Source organism: Musca vetustissima, unplaced genomic scaffold (genome assembly GCF_032173495.1).
Source record: "Musca vetustissima isolate MV318-11 ecotype Yass unplaced genomic scaffold, APGP_CSIRO_Mvet_v1 utg294, whole genome shotgun sequence".
Classification (NCBI taxonomy): domain Eukaryota; kingdom Metazoa; phylum Arthropoda; class Insecta; order Diptera; family Muscidae; genus Musca; species Musca vetustissima.
This window is the reverse complement of record NW_026881643.1, coordinates 130103-149985: the sequence shown is the minus strand read 5'-3', so window position 1 is coordinate 149985 and position 19883 is coordinate 130103. Positions and strand designations below refer to the sequence as shown.

Genomic DNA, 19883 nt, shown 5'->3' with positions numbered 1-19883 from the left:
ATTACCGGCCAGTGGCCAGCTTAGAGTTAAGCGCAATCTTAATGGCAATACCCGTCGCACACCCAGCATTTTAAAACATTACAAATCATGTCCCGTCTCACCCGTCCATGAAGAGGTAGAGTGGTCTTCGGAGAACAAATCAATTATTATTACGGAACCCAAACGTCATTCAGTCTATGCTGATGATGCTCGCACCATATTGGATATGATCCAGGCTGATACAGAAAAAATGATTGAGGAAATTACCAGGAAATATGGTGATCTGGATGATATTGGTGTCGATGTGTATGACCCCGTTTCGGGTACTCGACATTCGCAGATTGTTGCTTCCAAATCAGTTCCTGAAAATCTTGCAGCTCATCGTGGGTATTTGCCTATGGGTAGGAAAAATGATTTTGGATATTCTCCTGAGGGTTCCACAAGTCCCCGCATGGTCAGGCAACCATATGTACCCTTGGCGCCGAAACACTCGTTCTCAGAGTTTTATGTCTATCAGGAAATTTATCAATGTGAACGTAAAGTGTCGCTATCAGATATTTTACAAGACAACCCTGAACAAATGGCTGAAGCTAGACGTTTAGAGGAAGCCAGATTTTTGGAAACCCAACGTCATTCCAGTGCATCATTCTTCTTAACCTCGAATAATCCATTTGCCACTGACAGAAGTCAGGAATCGTTGTTATCCGAAGAATTTTTGGATGATGGCAGCTATTGCAATAGCATGGAAAGTATTCTATCAGATGAAAGTGATTGTAAAAGTGCTCCTCTGGAACAGCAACAGCAAGTGGTAGCAAAACACCCAGGTTTGCGTAATTTTATTATTCATGGACCCACATCGACTATAGCAGCAGCTCAAATGGTTTCCAAATCATATGGATCTAGTCCAAATGCTTATGGTAGCTTTGATTATTACATGCAGCAGCGTCACCTACATGCAACAGCTCCCTCAAATGTCTCCCCCTATGAAAGTTTCGATGTTTCTAGCTATAATCTGGAGAAAATTCAAGCAACAAATGACAGGAAAATTGTACCACCAAAACCTATATCAACCTCAAAGACATATCCTAAATTAGCTGAACCGTCCTCTTTGGTTCAGCGTAATCCGCAACAGCAACAACAATCATTTTCTTCATCCTCTAAGGTTTCAGACGATATACCCACATTAAAGTGTAAAAATCAACAGTATTCCTCGGGTGTAAGCAAGAGCATTAGCTCGGACTTTGCCCAAACTCGTTGGCAGAGAAATACAAATCCCATACAAACAGAAAAGGCCTACAATGAAAAACTATTTCAGAAGAAAGTCGTAAAACAAAAGCCACCCGTTCCAGTCAAACCAGAAAATCTGAAATCTACCCTAACCTCTACAGTGGAGTCGGCTGCCAAGTTACAGGTGAAAGAACCCCTTAAGAAATCATGTTCCTTTGAGGTTAATGCCGATGTCTTGAAATGTAATTCTCGCACGGCCAGTGTGGTAAGGAAATTCGAGAGGAATTTACAAAAGTTCGAAAGAGAGAAACAGGCTGAGCTACAGGCTAAAAAGAAGCAAGGTAGCAATATGAGACCATCGGTAAGTTCGGGTGCATTGGCTGGCCAGAGTTGTTTAAAAAAGGTTTCGAAATTCGACAATTCTCCATCACGACGAGCCACATCAATGCGCCAAAAGGAGCGGCCAAAGATTTCGGTGCGCTTCAACACAGTTTCGCAAATTAAATACACACCCAGCAATAAAAGGAATAATGCCAATGGTGATGGAAGTACAACCACCACATGTCCCCTGAATGATATAAATCTCAATGTGTCGCCATCAGCGGGTTCCAGTCTACCCGCAGATTATGGTGAGAAAACATTTGAAATGTTTATATCGGAGAATGGTAATGATGAGCATGACAACATGACCATGGATAGCCTCAAATTGTACACGAAACCAGGTCTGCAACAGGTCGTAGATGAAATCAAACATGAACGCGAGAAAAGAGACACTAAACATAAGAAAAACCTGGCCAATACTGAGATTACACAAAATCCTCCCAGTCCCACAGATGCCTCGACCAGCAATCAATGTAAAAATATTGCCAAGAAAATTGATATTATTGAAAAATTGATAGCCATGGAAGAGCGTAAATTCGAACAAATACGCTTGGCCACCGAATCGCGTATGCGCCCTTTTGAGTGTAACACAAAACAAAGAGGTTATGTTAAATCACTAACCATGAATTTTGATATGCTGGCCAAGGGAATCGAAAAGGATATTGAAAATGAGCAGAGGCGCATTTTGGCAGATAATGCCGATGCAGATTTATGTGCCTATGCACGACACATTAAACGTAACGTAAGTTTGCCAGATGTCTTGGAGAGTACTGAAACCTATGCATTGAATAAAAAACTAATGGAACAAAAGCAACGTGTACAGCTTGATAGCGATGGTGTCGAAGTGGAATTGGCCAAAGAGGTTAAAGCCGATTCCGATATGGACAACGAAGATGAGAAGGAGGATGAAAGTGAAAAGGCCTCTATGGAGAATGTAGAGAAATTGCTAGAAGGTTTGCTTTTTTGCATCGTTCGTATTGCTGTGATTTTGGCACCATTGATTGATTTTTGTTAACATCATTGGAATTCAGTTATTTTGATCACTTTATACCTTATTTTGATATTATTGTTTTTTTAATGTTTTACAACGATGAAGTCATATATTCATTTTTTATTTGGTTGAAGCCATACCTATTTTTCTCCTTTGTTGGTCACCCCATTTCATTATATAATATAATTTATTTAATTAGTTGTAAACACTTTATTTTACTGTTTTATTAAAATAAGTCCCTTTCTTTTACAGGTAATCCCAAGAATTTAAATCCAATGCCTGTCGATGACTCGTCATCCTCCATACGAAGGGCTTGTTCCCTTAGTGATTTACACATGGGCAATATGGGTAAAGGTTTGTTTATTCAAACAATCTGTTGTTAATGACTAAATAACATTGAAAATATTCTTCTTCTAGGTGGCAAATCAACCAGTTCTTCCCAGAAAACGGGTGCTGCTCATCGCAATAGCTCAGCAACCCGTTCAGCCAGTAAACGTAATAGTCTGCAAATTAAAGGTTCTTCCACTAATTTAAGTGCAAACGCTTCAATGGGTGTACTCAATCAGGTATGGAGATTTAGATTAAAAACTATTTGGGGGTTTCATTAATAGTTTTGTTTTATTTTTCAGAGCGATTCAGAAACTGAAAGTAATAGCCGAGGCAGATCAGGTTCAAGTGGACAAAGTCGTACAAATGGACCCACAGGTAAATTAACAATTTTTCTCCTGATTAGGACATTTATTTAATTATATTATTTGTTCAATTTAGCTGCAAATCGTTCTTACAATTCCAAAAATACGAACGGCAATAACAACCGTCGCAAGGGAACGCTACAAACTAATTTTAATAATGGTAAGTATCAAAAATAATAATAACTGGAATAATCTCTAGGATTTCGTAAATAATGTAGGAACAGTAGTAGTATTTATGAATCGCTTATCTATATCACCCAATACTATACAAATATTTTTTTGAATTTTCCTTGTCTTCGAATATTAATTTTTTCATATTTTAAACTTTTACGAACGAATTTATGATAATCAGTCTAAATTTAGAGATATAAAGGCTCACCTTACTAGTCTAGAAAGACAGGTATTACATTTAATTTTTATTCCAATCGGTTCATATTCAGATAAACTCTTTTATATAATTAGGAGTAACATAATAAAAATGTTACTTTTGTCCGATCGAAATTAATTTTTACATACAACCAAATTCACCACCAGGCGGCAACACATGTCATTTTTATTATTCTTCATCCAATATGCCGTATGGTATCTTACCATCGCACGTAGGACTATACCCTGACGTCGGAAGGTATTTGTTACCGAACAACACTTCAACATTTTGTTTTTAAATGTATTTGTTTATGCCATTACTCGCCATGTGGTGGAATCATTTATCCTGATTGGTTTTGGAATAAAATAGTTGTGTACAACAACAATGTTAGGTTTATACCATTTAGATTTTTTGATATTATAAAGTAAAGTTATTTTTGCGATTTAAAATTTTTGTTGTTATATACATTTAGAAAATCTTAAAAATTATGTTATCCTTATATATATAAAAATTACATGTATGTTCGTGATCGCTAAACTCAAAAAGTACTGCACCGATTTGGACCAAATTGTATATACATGCTCTATGGGGCGTGAGGAGTGTTTCTGTGTAGTTTGAAGTTCATCCGAGAGATTGCGCAATATTTAGTTTTTTTGTGGTTTTTCACCATAATTCAAGAACTACTGCACCGATTTTGACCAAACTTTACGTATATGCTCTATGGGGCATGAGTAGTGTTTTTGTATTTAATTTTAAGTTCGTCCGACAGATGGCGCGATATATAGCTTCTTTGTGTTTTGCCCGATTAGAGATTGGGTGCTTAATAGGTGTGTGCCGACGTTAAGTATTAAAACACCGACTCATACATAACCTGTTTTCGTGAAAAGGGCGTGGGAGTCAATCGAAAAAAAATAACTTATCAATTGAAGTAAAATTAGTTTAAATTGTGGCAAAAAATGTATACTAACTCATCAATTGAGAACGGCTGGACCGATTTGACTCAAAGTTTCTTTCAGTTGTCGGTAATTACAGTAGGAAGGTTTTTATGAAAGAAAATTTTAAGAAAAATCCGCGAAAATGTTGCAAAAACTATCTTAAAGAAACGGCGGACGATTTGACTTAAAGTTTCTGTTAGTATTCTGCAATTGAAGTGGAAAGGTTTTAACGAAATAACATTTCGAGAAAAATCCGCGAAAATGTTGCAAAATTTATTTTGAAAGATATTAGAATTTCCACACATTTTATATCGAACCTTTATGATTTCATCTCTTCGTAGTTCTTCTTGGATATATTTTGGGCCAAAATTGGCAGCGTATAATATCTTTAAGTAATTGTCATTTATGGAAAACTCTCGAAATAGGTTAATTTTCTAGAATCAATTGGATTGTCATTGCCTTGAATTATTGTATATCTCTATCACTTCACTATCACTATATATATAAAAATTACGTGTATGTTCGTGATCGCTAAACTCAAAAACTACTGCACCGATTTTGACCAATCGGTGCAGTATGGGTCGTGAGAAGTGTTTCTGTGTAGTTTGAAGTTCATCCGACAGATGGCGCAATATTTTTTTTTTTTTTGTGTTTTAGCACCGTAACTCAAGATCCACTGCACCGATTTTGACCAAACTTTATGTATATGCTCTATGGGGCGTGTTTAATTTCAAGTTCGTCCGACAGATGGCGCTCTATATAGTATATTTGCGTTTTGCCCAATTAGAAATTGGGTGCTTAATCTACGTTAAGTATTCCGACACCAATTCATACATAACCTGTTTTCGTGAATAGAGCGTGGGAGTCAAACGAAACGACTTATCAAATTGAAGTAAAATTACTTTAAATCTACTTATAGTAACTCATCAATTTGAGAACGAAGGGGCCGATTTGACTAAACATTTCTTTCAATTATCTGCAATTAGTGTGAGAAGGTTTTACGAAAAAAAAAATTTGAGTAAAATACGCGAAAATCTTGAGAAACATATTTTGAAGGAGCGGCGGGACCGATTTGCCTACCATTATGTGGGACATATACCATATAGTAACACTATACCGACAATTTACAGAGAAGTTCATTACCCTACATTAAATACCGAATTAAAGGCAATTTCTAGGGTATTTGTTACAACTTTCAAAGTACCTAAAATCAGACCTTATCCAAAGATAAGGAGGCTTAAAAAACCAACACATGGCATTCAACAATGTAGGATACACCAAAATGTCAATTTAAAATGTTCAATAACTGCTACAAAAGATTACAAATACCTCAACAATTTAGGTGTCTAAATTATATGTGCCTTTATTGTTCCTCAAATATATTTTCATTGAGAACGGCTGCATCAATTTGACTCACATTTTCCAACGGTTGTTTTTAATTGCAGTGGAAAGAGTTTTTTTAATCGAAGAAAATTCTGCACCAATTTTGATGATTTCATTGTGATGAAAATAGGAATAGTAAATTACGCCATCCGTACTAAATTATCTCTTGAGGTAAGAGTAGTTAGATCAAAACTTGACCTTCTCCTGAAAAATGTTTGGTGGAAGTCCGACAAATTGATAAACTGAAATACCACACATACTGACATAATTTAATATTTAACAGTAACAATATTTCTTAAAATATTGGGGTATCAGCAAATGAAGGTTTACCGTCGCGAGGAAAATATTATGCGTATTTTTTATATCGGAAATTTGACATAAATTAAATGGTAAATAGTTTCTGAAATATATTTTTCACGAATTCGTTAATTTTTACCAAACCTAAATTGATGCAATTCTGGTACGGCAAAACAACGTTTGCCGGGTCTGCTAGTTAAATATAATTTTTTTAAATATTATTTAAATTTTGTTATATTTTTAAGATTTAATATAAGTGCTAGTGTAGTTGAGGTTAAGTAATTTTTGTAACATATACGACAATTTTAGCTTGGTTACCAGAACATGAAATAAATTAATTAATAGCCACAGGTTCCAAAATGTTAAAACAAAAATTTAATATTTCTTTATATTATACTTTTCTTATAAAATATTATTTTCTTTTTTATACAGCACCACCCCAAGATGATTCCAGCTCTGAAGAAACCCAGGGCATCTCTTCCAATGCTAAACCTATTGTGCCACCACGTCCTCGTAATTTAGCTTTTGATCACAAAAATAAAATTATTAACAGTCCAAATGTGGTTAAAACGCGAGGTGTATTAGAAGCTGTCGAATTTGCCGATTTAGACAGTAATGGAGATCGTAAGTTGACCTTTGTCTTTATCAATAAATTGTACGTATGTATTAATTTTTGTTTTCATATTCGTTTATCTTTATAGCAAAATCTCAAGTTCACAATGTTATCAACAAATTATATACAACAACACAAACCGTATTACAATTGCATGCAAATCTCAGAAATTGTGAGGATTCTTTGATGCTAAAAGAATTGGAGAATGCTGTGATTATGACACAAAATATGTTAACAAATATAACACAAAATAAGTGAGTATTAAAATCATTACGACACAGTTTCGAAATGTATGAGAAACTGAAACTAGGCCACCACCTGAACTGAAATCGAAATCTAAGTCGAAAATTGTAAGAATTGTATCAGCAAAACAATTTCCATTATGTTAAATTATGTTAATTTTAGTCTCACTTATACCCTCTACATAGGAATAAAAACATCTTTTAAAAAATCTATAAATATATTATAAACTCAGAACAGGAGCTTGTGTTTAATATTTTTAATGATATTATGATTTACTAATTCAAAATTTTGTATGTTTTCAATATTTTTCAGAAATGATAAAAATCAACAACCAAATCATGCGTACTCTAGCACAGAGCAGGCGAATTTAGAAAATGGCGATTATATGATGATGGTGAATAACTGCGCCGATTTATTGAGTAATTTCCGTATGAAGCACAAACCCGATGACTGTGAGAACAACTCCTAGTGTGTAAATTGAAAACAAAAGTAATAATAAAAGTAACAAGAAAAAGAAAATAGAAGTGAAACTGAACTTAAACTACAAAACTAAAATAACCACTAAAGGGAAAATTTGCGAAAACATAATTAAAGCAGAATTAATTTAATATTAATAATTATAATTAATTTAATTACAACTAAACAATTATTAAGATAAATTTACATTTAAATACAAATATTAGTAGCTAACAATGTTTTTTTATTATATTATAATTAATATTAATATATAAATATGATAATTATTATTAATATTATTATTAATTAATTAAATGTAAAATATTTAACTAAAACAAAATACACATCTATATTATTTAACAAATGAAATTACAATTGTAATATTCTTTTATTTTTATTTTAAGAGTGTAAGGCAATGTTGTTTGATGATAAAATGCGGCTGCAATGTATTTTTTTGTTTATATTTAATCCACAAAAATATTTGATTCAATTTTAACACATATGCTGAAAGGGGAAATTTGTCAAAATTTTGTTAAGAATGCTTCTAATCGATACAATATGATTTGAAATTTATTTTATAGAGATGTTCTTTGTTTTCTTCTGAAATGTGACAAATTTCTTGAATCCGCTAATTACTGGAACATCAAACCAATTAACTTTTCAGCCTATTGTGTTATCATAAAAATTAAAAAAAACAAACATTTTTTGTCAAAATAAAGAATGTTTGTGTATTTCCACACCGCAATTATGGCATTTTTTACTAAGATAATAATAATTATTTTTGCAAGTAGGATTTTCATCCATTATAGAAAACAATATAAAGTTAAAAAAGAAATGAAAGAAATCGAGACGCTTGTTTTGTTATAAACTTATTTGTTATGTTACGTTTTACTGATTCTTTGCGTGTTTTTCGGGGCGTGAGTATAATTATTACTATAGCTTTTAGTCTAATTTGATATTCGATAATAATTTGTCCATGTGTCTTGTTTGTTTTTTTGCTAATCAAATAAACGACGATAATTTATAATCAAAACCAACAATAACATTATTATTTTAATCCTAAATAAAATTTATAATTCACAAAATATATATTTTTTCATTGAAATATTATTGTGTTAAGAGCTTAGATAAGAAAGTTTGTTTTTCATTTTTAATTAAATTCATAAATCACACACTTACATAACTACATACTTACATCCTAATTTAGCTTTAATTTGAAATTGATGATGACAAAAAAAAACAACAATTAATAAGAATAAATATTTAAATAAAATATATTTGATATTGGAAAATAAAATTATATTATTTAAATACAAAAATATAATAATAATAACACTAAAAATTCTATACCACAATATTTGTTTTATTGTTTATCTCCGATTTTTAGTTTACTTAAAATTGTAAAGAGGCCATTGGAATTAGTGGAAAGAGAATTAATACACAGATAGTGACTACGTTATATTAAAGTATTAAATCCTCCTTAGAAGTTATATGGACGCACACCATATCTAATATGGCCTATAAATGGTCGACTGTCTTTCAGTTTGATATGAAGATTTACCCTAATCGAATGCCAATACTTTTTTATCAACATACTAGACGTTTATCATACTAGCCAAAATATGTTTATGTTGAATTAACAAATGATAAATGAAAAACATTTAAAAATTTACATATTATTTTAAAATAAGTCAAGCTACTAACAAAAAGAGGCCAGATCTAATCTGTAATAGAACGTTTTATATTTCCCTGTCATAACTTATTTATATAAATCATTCAGTGATAATCCAATTTTGGAAGTGATGGTTTGCTGCATGTAGTGATAGATATTTTTGAAAAAGCATTCAATAGAAGTAAATATCGTTTTAATATTTTATCGTAGAGTGTAATTAAATCAGACCCCACGATGAACAACAACACCATGGTTTTTATGAAGGTCATTTATAATTATACTATAACCCCGATTTGCGTCGCTTTTTTATAAATTCATTTTTATACAAAAATGAATAAGGACTTCTTAGATCCTTATTCAAGGCGCATGTCGGCGCGTATATGCCTTCATGTCTTGGTACATTCGCAATATGCCAATTTACTTTTACATTTTCTGGGACACATCAAGGCCAAATGGGATAGGCAAATTACTGGGTTCATTAAATTCAACATTTTAAGTTTTTTTGTTAATAGTCAATCAGTTTACAGAATAATTTAACTTTTATTTAACATGTTATTATTTTTAACACTTACATGAATATATTCAAATAAAAAAGAATAAATTTACAAAATATATATTTGATTACCCTTTACCCTTCGAGGAAAGTAAAACACAACAACAAAATACAACATTGTAATTGTAATGAATATTATTATACATAAATATTACATTTAACATAAATTTAAGGAGTGAAAATAATTTTAAATTGTATCAAAACAAATTAAACTCAACTACTAATTTTATCAAAAACAAAACAAAATTTAAAAAATAATAAAATTTTTGCTATAATGTCTTGCATGTTTTCTATTAATTGCTCATGATAGGATTGAAACACTTAAATCGAACGATTTGAATCTCTTCTGTGGTCAGAAGGATTTGGTTGTCGCACCGTCTATTTAATTAGAATCGATTTCAGCTGATGCAGATAGAATGAAGAATTATAAATTGAAATGCATGAGAGCTCTGTATTGAGATTTATCGGCAGAGTTGGAAATCTTCATCAAATATGTACTAATTTTCTATTGTGCTAATTTGCGTATTTTAGTGCAGGTGGACTTTACAATTAATCCTTATAGTCGAAGCCTGTTGAAATCTAGATATAGCACCCATATATTCCTTTTATTTTCCTCTGATCTCACTTAAATGGTGTGCCAACGAATACACTTTCGCATAGCGTACGGAATTGACTCTAGAATGGAGTGTCAAATTTGCATTAAATAGTTTCAAATATAAATGTAGTTTACAGTTATATAATTTATTCCGATTTTATGTAAATAGTGCACAAAAACCTATGTTTTTTCAAATGGTAAAATTGTACTGAAATTTCACGCAATCCAAAATGCGTCGCTGTAATATTTTCAATATATATATATATATATATAAAATTTATAAATTTGTGCTATTTAATATTTAATTATAAATATTATCATATAAATCAAAACTCAATGCGAAAAATACATTTCTAAACTCGGATTATTTTATAGAATATATACTATATATGTTGAGTGTCGATTGTTTTTTGCAATATCAACTATAGATCTGACTATTATTATGTATATATCACCCCTGAATTTAATAATTTAATAATTGCGAAATATCGGGAAATCTTTGAATAAATAAACTAATTAAAAAAGACCTCAAGCTCAAATAATCTCATTACTAGAATATTTACTACAAATTTAAACCGCACCATCTTTTGTCAAAACTATAAACTGTATAAATTATTTTTAACTCTTTTCATGCTGATAGCTTCCACTAAGTCACACTGAGAAAAATACGGAACCTCGTAGTAGTGGGTCTTGCAGTACGGTATACGATATACTGAATCGATATTAAAAAACATTTTTACATCTGTCACTCGATTGATATGGAGCTTTTTGAACTTTCCGTATAATGATGTTTATATTCTTATATAAAAACCACCTAATTTGTTCATATTCGTATCCGGGGTTCATCAACCAATCAATATAATTTTTTACATTTCATAGGGATATATAATTTTTTACAAACCATATATATATTTTTTTTTTTTATTTCGTTTATTTCACATGTAATTCTAGGCGATCATGCCCATTAATGAACAGAATTAGAATATACATCGTACGCAATTAACTTTACCTTAAAAGATAAAACTACTCCACAAAAATTTATCAGGTTTAATAATAAAATTTATAACAATATTATTATTCAAAACATTACAATTGCAATTCGAAAATTAAATTTGTAATTTGAACACTCACTTTGCAATTCACTTTGTAATTCGAGTATGTAATTGCAACTTTCCATTTATTTTTTGAATCTTTTCATATGAAATTCAAAAAATTCCAATTGAAATTTAAAAAAAAAATTCATTTGTAATTGTTTCATTTGAAATTCAAAGTAATCCGTTAAAAATTCAAAGAATTCAACTTGAAATTTATAACATTTCTCTTGTAACGCATAATATTTCAGTTGTAATTTGTAACAATTCATTTCAAATTAATACATATTCCATACATTGTGTGTTATCCATAATATTTTTCGAATTAAAAAAACTGTTATGAAAAACAAATCAAATGTTATGTATTTCAAACCAAATGTTAAGAATTTCAAATGGAATTTTTTAATTTCAAATGCAATTTTATGAATTTCAAATACAATACTTGGAATTTCAAGTGGAAGTTTATGATATTCAAATGGAATTCTACGAATTTTAAAAGTATTCTATTAATTACAAATTAAATTTTCGAATTACAACTGATATGTGGATTTCTCGAATTGCAATTGAATAACACGTGAAAAAAGTGTATTCGTGTTACCAATAATATTTTTCGAATTAAATGTTTTGACTAACAAATGAAATGTTATGTATTCCAAATCAAATGTTATTAACTTTAAATTGAATGGGATTCTATGAATTTCGATAGATATTCTATGAATTGAAAATTAAATTCTAGAATAATAACTGATTGCAAATGGAATTCTCAAATTGAAAATTATATTTTGTGAATTACAAATGGAATGCTCGAATTGCATTTGATATGCTTTGAATAAAATGTAAAAAAGGTGTAGGTTTAGATGGATATATCAATTGATGTGAAGTGTAGAGTGTTTATGGCGTGTTAGTTATTTGATATAGGAAAATTCTTTAAAATACGAACCAATTTCATAATTTTCTATATTGATTTAATGGTAGGTCGACGTATGATGTGCTAATACGTTTATATAAAATTAATTTTTTATATGTTTTAATCAACATTTAAAGTACATTTCTCCTCTGTGCGTTGTGTGATTAATGTTAATACTGTTGTTCATGCAAATACATTATTTGGTTTTATAAAGTATTTACTTTAGTTCTAAGCCAGCGCCATCTTTTGATGTAGATTTGCACATATTATCTGCATTTAACTTATCCGTGGTGGTTTTTGTCATTACTATAATAATCCAATAAAAATTGTCGGATAATTGGATAAAGATACATTAACAATGTGAACATGTCGTTATTTAAATATTGCAATAGATGTCGCCATTGATATTTGTATAAAAGATAAAGAATATGTTTGTGCACATTATACGAATTTAGTGTTAATTATATATTATTTACTTACGTTGGGCAGTAATAAATCTAGATTTCCTATTCTTTTACGATACTATTAACATACTTACTATGTACTACATCACTTTGTAATCATCCTGTCCTGAAATACAGTCAATTTTATGTATAATGATAACGAATTAGCTATGTATTCATGCAAATATGGTGCAAGAAATAATGCGTTTGTCTTATTAAAAATATGTAAACATATATATTCAAATGTGAATTTATATATTTTGTATAAGACAAACGCATTACTTCTTGCACCAAAACCTAACATATCTACTAAAATGTGAATTAGGTTTTTTTTTTTTGTTTTTAAATAAAATTGAAACTAAAAACCAGTTAGGAAAATTCAATAGTAGAACGGGGCTGACTATCTGCTATGCTTCATCACTTTGGGTATATACAACAGATGCTCCTATGTAAAACATCCCGTCAAAATAACAATCATAGCATTTTCGTAGGACCATTGTCATGGAATCGGACGAAATTGAATATATAATCTATAATTTTTTGTTATTTGAATTTTTGTGATAATTTTGAAAGTGGTTTTAAGTGATTATTTATACTCTTTCGAGTCGAGCTTGATGATCTAAATTTTGCAATGAAAAGGAAAGCCAGGAGAAGAACCTACGTACACACCATTATGCGACGCGTTTCGCCGTTGGTTAAGCGGCAAATTTTAGATCATCAAGCTCGACTCGAAAGAGTATAAATAATCACTATAATCTATAAAGATATATTAACCAATTAAAATCAACCCATACACACGCGATTCAAAAATCTACACAAAAATTCATGTTAAGTTGTCGAGTTAGTTGCCTACACTCGGAAAAACTATGAAAAGCAAAGAAAAAAACTAAAAGACCACGATCTGCGAATCTTCACTTGGAATGTGCGCACTTTGTACAGAAAAGGCCCAGTTTTCGCTTGTACTTAAGAAGTACAATGCCGATATTTTTACCTTACACGAAATGCAATGGAAAAGGACTGTATTGTTGCTGTCATGAAACGAGACAGGAATTTGGCCGCCGATTTATGGTTATCAGGAGAATAAAAGACCTCGTCCCTAAATTCACTTCCATTGATGAGCGAATTGCTATAATCCGTATAAAAACGAAGTTCTTCTACATCAGTCTTTTTTGCACCCATGCTCCGACGGAAGACAAAGATGAGCAGACCACAACAACATGTGACCGCTGTCCTGACCAAGACATTAAAGTTCTGCTAGGAGATATTAATGCAAAAATCGGAAGGGAAAATATTTTGGGCCCCACCGTCAGAAAATTCAGCCTCCATGAGGAAACCTTCACGACGACAACGACATGAGGTTGATTGATTTCGCGTCAGCAAAAAACGATATACACAAAGGCAAATGGATTTCTCCTGATCAAGTAAGGAGAAATCAAATTTATCATGTTGTGATTGATGGAAGGCATTCATCCAGCGTCTAGATCGATCCGAGGAGCGAATATCGATTCGGAAAACTACATTGTAGCAGCTACGTTTCGCACTCGTCTTAATGTAGCAGCAAATGTGCGATCTAATACAACACCGAAACTCGACGTCGAAAAGCTGCAAACACACCAAATCTAAGGCTTTGGTGCAGATACATATTCCTGTAGAGATGAAGAAGGAAACCTGGTGACAGATACAGACAGCGTGTTGAGGATCTGGAAGGAGTATTTTGAAAAACTTCTGGTGCCAAATAGTTGCGGTGGCAAATCCACCATTGACCACATTTTCACTCTGTTCCAAATCTAGACCCACGAAAAACACATGGGCACTTTCCACATATTCGTCGAATAAAAAGCCGCATTCGCATTCCTATCCGTTCAGAGGTATTTAAAGCCGCATTCGACATTCCTGCAAAATGAATACGGCTGTGCAGATGCTACTATGGTCTAAGTAAGAAGTTTAGAAACAAGGTCACCTCCCACCAGACCAAACTCACACTTTACAAGACGCTGATACTATCCGTGCTCTCCCAAACCAGGAACGCGTGGGCGAAATAGAACAATATCTCAATTTGATGAAAATAGAATCTTAAGAATAGTCCGAGATGAGCCCAAATCATCTGCTACGGAAATAAAACAAAAATTTAACATTGGAGTTCATGCATGTACAATCAGGAGACTTTTGCTGCATCACATTTTGTATGCTAGATCTCCCAGAAAAGTACCACAAATTAAAAAAAATACATACCCTCAAAAGATTAAAAGTTGCCAATTTTAATCTTAAACAGAGCCCAATCTAAGTGCTGATTGGCCTCTAAGTGGCGTAACTTTTATGGTCTGACGAGACCAAAGTGGTTTATAATTTATGGGTTAATTACGGATGGCAACCATAGTTTAGTTGCGTTGCCAATTGCCAAATTTGCATTATGGATGGCAACTGTTGTCAACTTCAGTTGCTTCAAATATAAATTTTCGGCAAACATTTATTTCTGGTTGCTGCATATAATGACTGAACTTTGTAGGCTTTCCATAATGATTAATATTACTACAAAAGAACAATTTGAGGTCCTTATGGCCCGGATGGAAGCTCAGCCAAATGCAGCACGCGGCGTGCGGACTTTTGGTCACCACTATCGATGATGTGTGGAAGGCCATTTCAGAAGACCTTAACTGCTAAGGCCCACCAACACACATTCCAAATGAATGACAGAAAGTGGCGAACGTCTTCTTTTGGGTCCATGATATGTACGTGTGTATCATCAATACATCCGACAACAACCTGGAACATAGTTTTCGAATAAAAAAATTTATTCTTCCATTTTTCCTCTTCCGTTTATTTGGATACACAGTTTTTCCTCTATTAGCTGGATAACTTCGGCGAAAACCACCGACATTGTTGGTTGAGCCATACCAAGGTTGAAGTCATTGCTATGGGACTTTTGAAAACATACCTCCACAAAAAACATCAGAGCTGCACACATTTTTAAGAGAGGAGGAATTGCTGTTGACCGCCAGGCTTTTCGGAAATCAGGGTTTAAGGCTTCATCTGTACACAACGGCATCTTTTGGTAGTCGAAAATACGCCTTCAAGCTAATATAACCAGTTGATTGAACATTTCTCTAAACGTAACGTATAGCATCTACTCACAGAACTGATGGTAGTTCTAATAGATTTATCTCTTAAATGCCTTCTAATAAATGACACACCTTGAACATAATTTCCATCATCAAAAAATAGTTCCACTGAGCTTATCATCACATATAATTAGTTTTTCTGAAATGTTTTATTCATTTTTTTGTTTGTTTACAATATTTCTAGTTGTAGAAATGTCAAAACAGTGCTGCCGATAAGACAGCAACTGAGAAAAATTGATATTCAGAATGTTAAGTTTTATTTCAATTGCGTTGCCAGTTGAACTCGCAACTGGAGTTTGGTTGCTTTCTATAATCGACCCATTAATTTAAAGAGAAGAAAACAACTAATAAAATTAAAAAAAAATAAAATTCTTTTGTTTAAAATGAAAAACACCAAAATTGTATGTTCAATATAATAACTGCTATTATAATACACGCTAGTGTATATTTTCTTCCGATTTTATGTAAATGTGTACTATTTACATGAAATCGCAAGTTTTGTCTGATTAAGACGAGAATTTTGCATAACGCAGTCAGCTGAGTCCAAAAAGTTGTGCATTTTTTATACCCTTCACCACACTGTGGTACAGGGTATTATGTCTTTGTGCATATGTTTGTAACAGGCAAAAGGAAACGAGATAGACACATGGTTCCTTTTGAGAATATGCATAGAATCACTTTTTAAGTCGATTGGTGCATGTCAGTCCGTCCGTCCATGTATTTATGTTAACAAATTACAGGTCGCATTTATGATCCGATTTAGATGAAAATTGGCACAGTTCACTTATTTGGCCAAGGACCAACCCTATTGAAATTGGGAAAAATCGGTTCAGATTTAGATAAAGCTCCCATATATATTTTCGTCCGATTTTAGGTAAATAGTGCACCAAAGTCCCTATATATCCTTCGATTTGCACGAAATTTGGCATAGCGTACTGAACTAAGTCTAGAACGATGTGTGTAAAATTTCGTGAAAATCGGTTCAGATTTAGATATAGCTCACATATATAGTTTCGCCCGATTTTAGGTAAATAGTACACCAAAGTCCCTATACATCCTTCGATTTGCACGAAATTTGGCATAGCGTATTGAATTAAGTCTAGAACGATGTGTGTTAAATTTCGTGAAAATCGGTTCAGATTAAATATAGCTCCCATATATATTTTCGTCCGATTTTAAGTAAATGGTGCAACGGAGACCCTATATATCCTTCGATTTGCACGAAATTTGGGATAGGGTTTTGAATTAAGTCTAGAACGATGTGTGTTAAATTTCGTGAAAATCGGTTCAGATTTAGATATAGCTCCTATATATATTTTCGTCCGATTTCATATGAATGGTGCAACAGAGACCCTATATATCCTTCGATAACTGAATTAAGTCTAGAAAGATGTGTTTTAAATTTCGTGAAACTCTGTTCAGATTTAGATATAGCTGCCATATATATTTTCGTCCGATTTTATGTACATAGTGCACTAAAGTCCCCATATATATACTTCGATTTGCACGAAATTTGGCATAGCGTACTGAATTAAGTCTAGAACGATGTGTGTTAAATTTCGTGAAAATCGGTTCAAATTTAGATATAGCTCCCATATATATTTTTGTCCTATTTTATATAAATGGTGCACCAATGTCCCTTATATATCCTTCGATCGTTTCCACGACAGAGTGGTCTACGATCCGAAACGACCCGAGTCTTACTCGGCCAACGTCTGTCACCTCAGCCCATTGTGTAAAAGCAATAGGGCTGCTACAACAACAACAACATATATCCTTCGATTTGCACGAAATTTGCATTTATAAGTTAATGAAGAACTCAAAATGTGGCCGAATGCAAAAAAAAAAAACATACTGAAATAATTGTAACCTAACATGTTACAAGATTTTATGCCTTAAGGGGACGCCCCCCCATTCTCGGGGTCAAAAATTTTTATGATTTAATTCGAATCTACTCTAATTCAAGAATGTCCCTATAAAATTTGAAGTGAAAATCTCAAGAACTCTTGAAGATATAGCCGATTTATTGTGTCAACAACAAGTGACGGCTGAAGGGCTTCTCAAACTTTAAATGCGTTTTTCGCTTTTGCGAATGGCGGGTACGATAACTCAAAAACTAACCCAATCGATTTTAAATTTTTGCACGTTTCTCTGTGAGTGTACAGCTATCGTATGAACTAGGATAAAGCCAATCGGTGAAGATCTTCCCTATTTTTTAACGTGGTTTTTGGTAAAAAATCGGTGATTTTCCAAAAATATTTTTTCAAAGGTGCGCCATTTTGTTAATTTTGGAGCGAAGTCAATAATCCTAGTTCATACAAGAGCTAGACATGTACTCATTCTAACACCGTTGGAATTTTCGGATTCCGATGTTCCAGTGAGGAGTTATCATGCCCGCCATCAAAAATGAGGACTTTTCATTAATTACAAAAACCAACAACAAAACAATAACAACAAATTTTTGTAAATTATTTTGCTTTTCTCTTAAATCTTCAAATATATATATGCAAAGTTACAAACCTTAACGAGCACTAGTATTGATTTACCAGCCCTTTGAAAATCTTGAAAAATTAAAATCGCGAATGGGGGGCGGGGTTCCCTTAAATTTATTTACATAATTTTGTCTCATTGTAAGAAGCAACACTATATCTGACCAAAATTTAGTATAGGTTGCAGAATGACATGTTTAATTTCATGTTAGTGGTCCTTCAAAAATGCGACGTCTGTTAGGATTACATCTGTTGAATATTCCCAAAGTGGTGAAGGGTATCATATAGTCGGCCCCGTCCGACTTTACTACTTTCCTTACTGGTTTGAAATCGGAACAGATATACAAATACCTGCCATATATACCTTCATCCGATTTTATATAAATGATGCACTAAAGTACGAAGGTTTGTACATCGTAGTTTTGTCCTTCGAGTTCACGTAAACTGTACAGGAATAGCCAACTTGTATATGCTAGCCAAGAAATATTGTGCAGCTACCGAATTCAATCTAGAATGAGGTGTCTTAACTGTTCATTGCAACCGAACGGGATGTAATTTGGCATTAAGTATTCTTGGATTCTTGAAGACCAAGTCAAATTTGTCAATCTTTAATTTCTCTGCCCGAATACCAAATATATTAAGATTACAAATGTTACTATTGACACAGGGACTATTTAATGTTATTGTATCTAGTATGAAATACCAAAATGTTTAATATACCTGAAACTTGGACCTTCCAAAAACAAACAAATACAAGAATCCTAAGAGTAGACATTTATAATAATATCTTACATTGAACAAGATCCTTTGTAAATTAAACTTTCTATCTACGTTGTATCTGTATATTTCTTAATCTAGTATTTATTTTTCAAAATCTCATTATATAAAATACATAATATTAACATCATCAAAGAAATAAATAAATGTTAATTTCTTTAAACCCTAAGGACTCAACAAAGTTGTAACATTTAAAAATGTCTTCTCACAGTCGGCAATTGGTTTAAGATGTCGGCTATAAGCTGTTGTGAGACTTACCGCAATACTCCAGTTGCTTAATTCAATATTGACTTAAGTTAATTGATGCCAAATACAAAAACAACAAACATAACTGTAACAAACATAAAATTCTTTCAGTAGCAATAAAAACAACTACAACCGTATTAACGTTGATACAAAGTTTGGTTAACTGAACAACGTTCAGTATATCGAACGAGCTCATACCGACATACATATTTACCATTATTCCCTTGGCAAGAGAAACCACAACGTTTAACTCAGTTGACCCCAAGGTTCGGCTTTGGTCTTAAACCCCTCCCCCAAATTAATGACATAATGTTATAGGTAATATATGGGTGAGTATATTAAACTAATTCTTTGACAGGTGGTTGGTTTTGAACAAAGTGTTGTATCGACATTTTATAGAAATGTGGGGAAAGGTTCGATTTAAAAT

The 19883-nt window shown here is 32.4% G+C and overlaps 1 protein-coding gene across 8 annotated transcripts in view; it reads left to right on the top strand.

The window, feature by feature from the left end:
• The window catches only part of LOC133327609 (mitogen-activated protein kinase-binding protein 1), a 162705-nt gene extending 155042 nt beyond the window's left edge, over positions 1-7663 (top strand). For 6 of the 8 annotated variants that reach the window (XM_061536133.1, XM_061536135.1, XM_061536130.1 and 3 more), the window contains 7 exons: positions 2831-2932; positions 2996-3144; positions 3208-3283; positions 3347-3430; positions 6685-6876; positions 6954-7119; positions 7421-7663. In XM_061536133.1, coding sequence (XP_061392117.1) covers positions 2831-2932; positions 2996-3144; positions 3208-3283; positions 3347-3430; positions 6685-6876; positions 6954-7119; positions 7421-7577 — 926 coding nt within the window. In that variant the 3' untranslated portion in view covers positions 7578-7663. Of the gene's footprint in view, positions 1-2830; positions 2934-2995; positions 3145-3207; positions 3284-3346; positions 3431-6684; positions 6877-6953; positions 7120-7420 lie in introns of all 8 variants that reach the window. The other 2 variants (XM_061536132.1, XM_061536131.1) reach the window with 2 other exon arrangements.
• The last annotated feature ends 12220 nt before the right edge of the window (positions 7664-19883 follow it).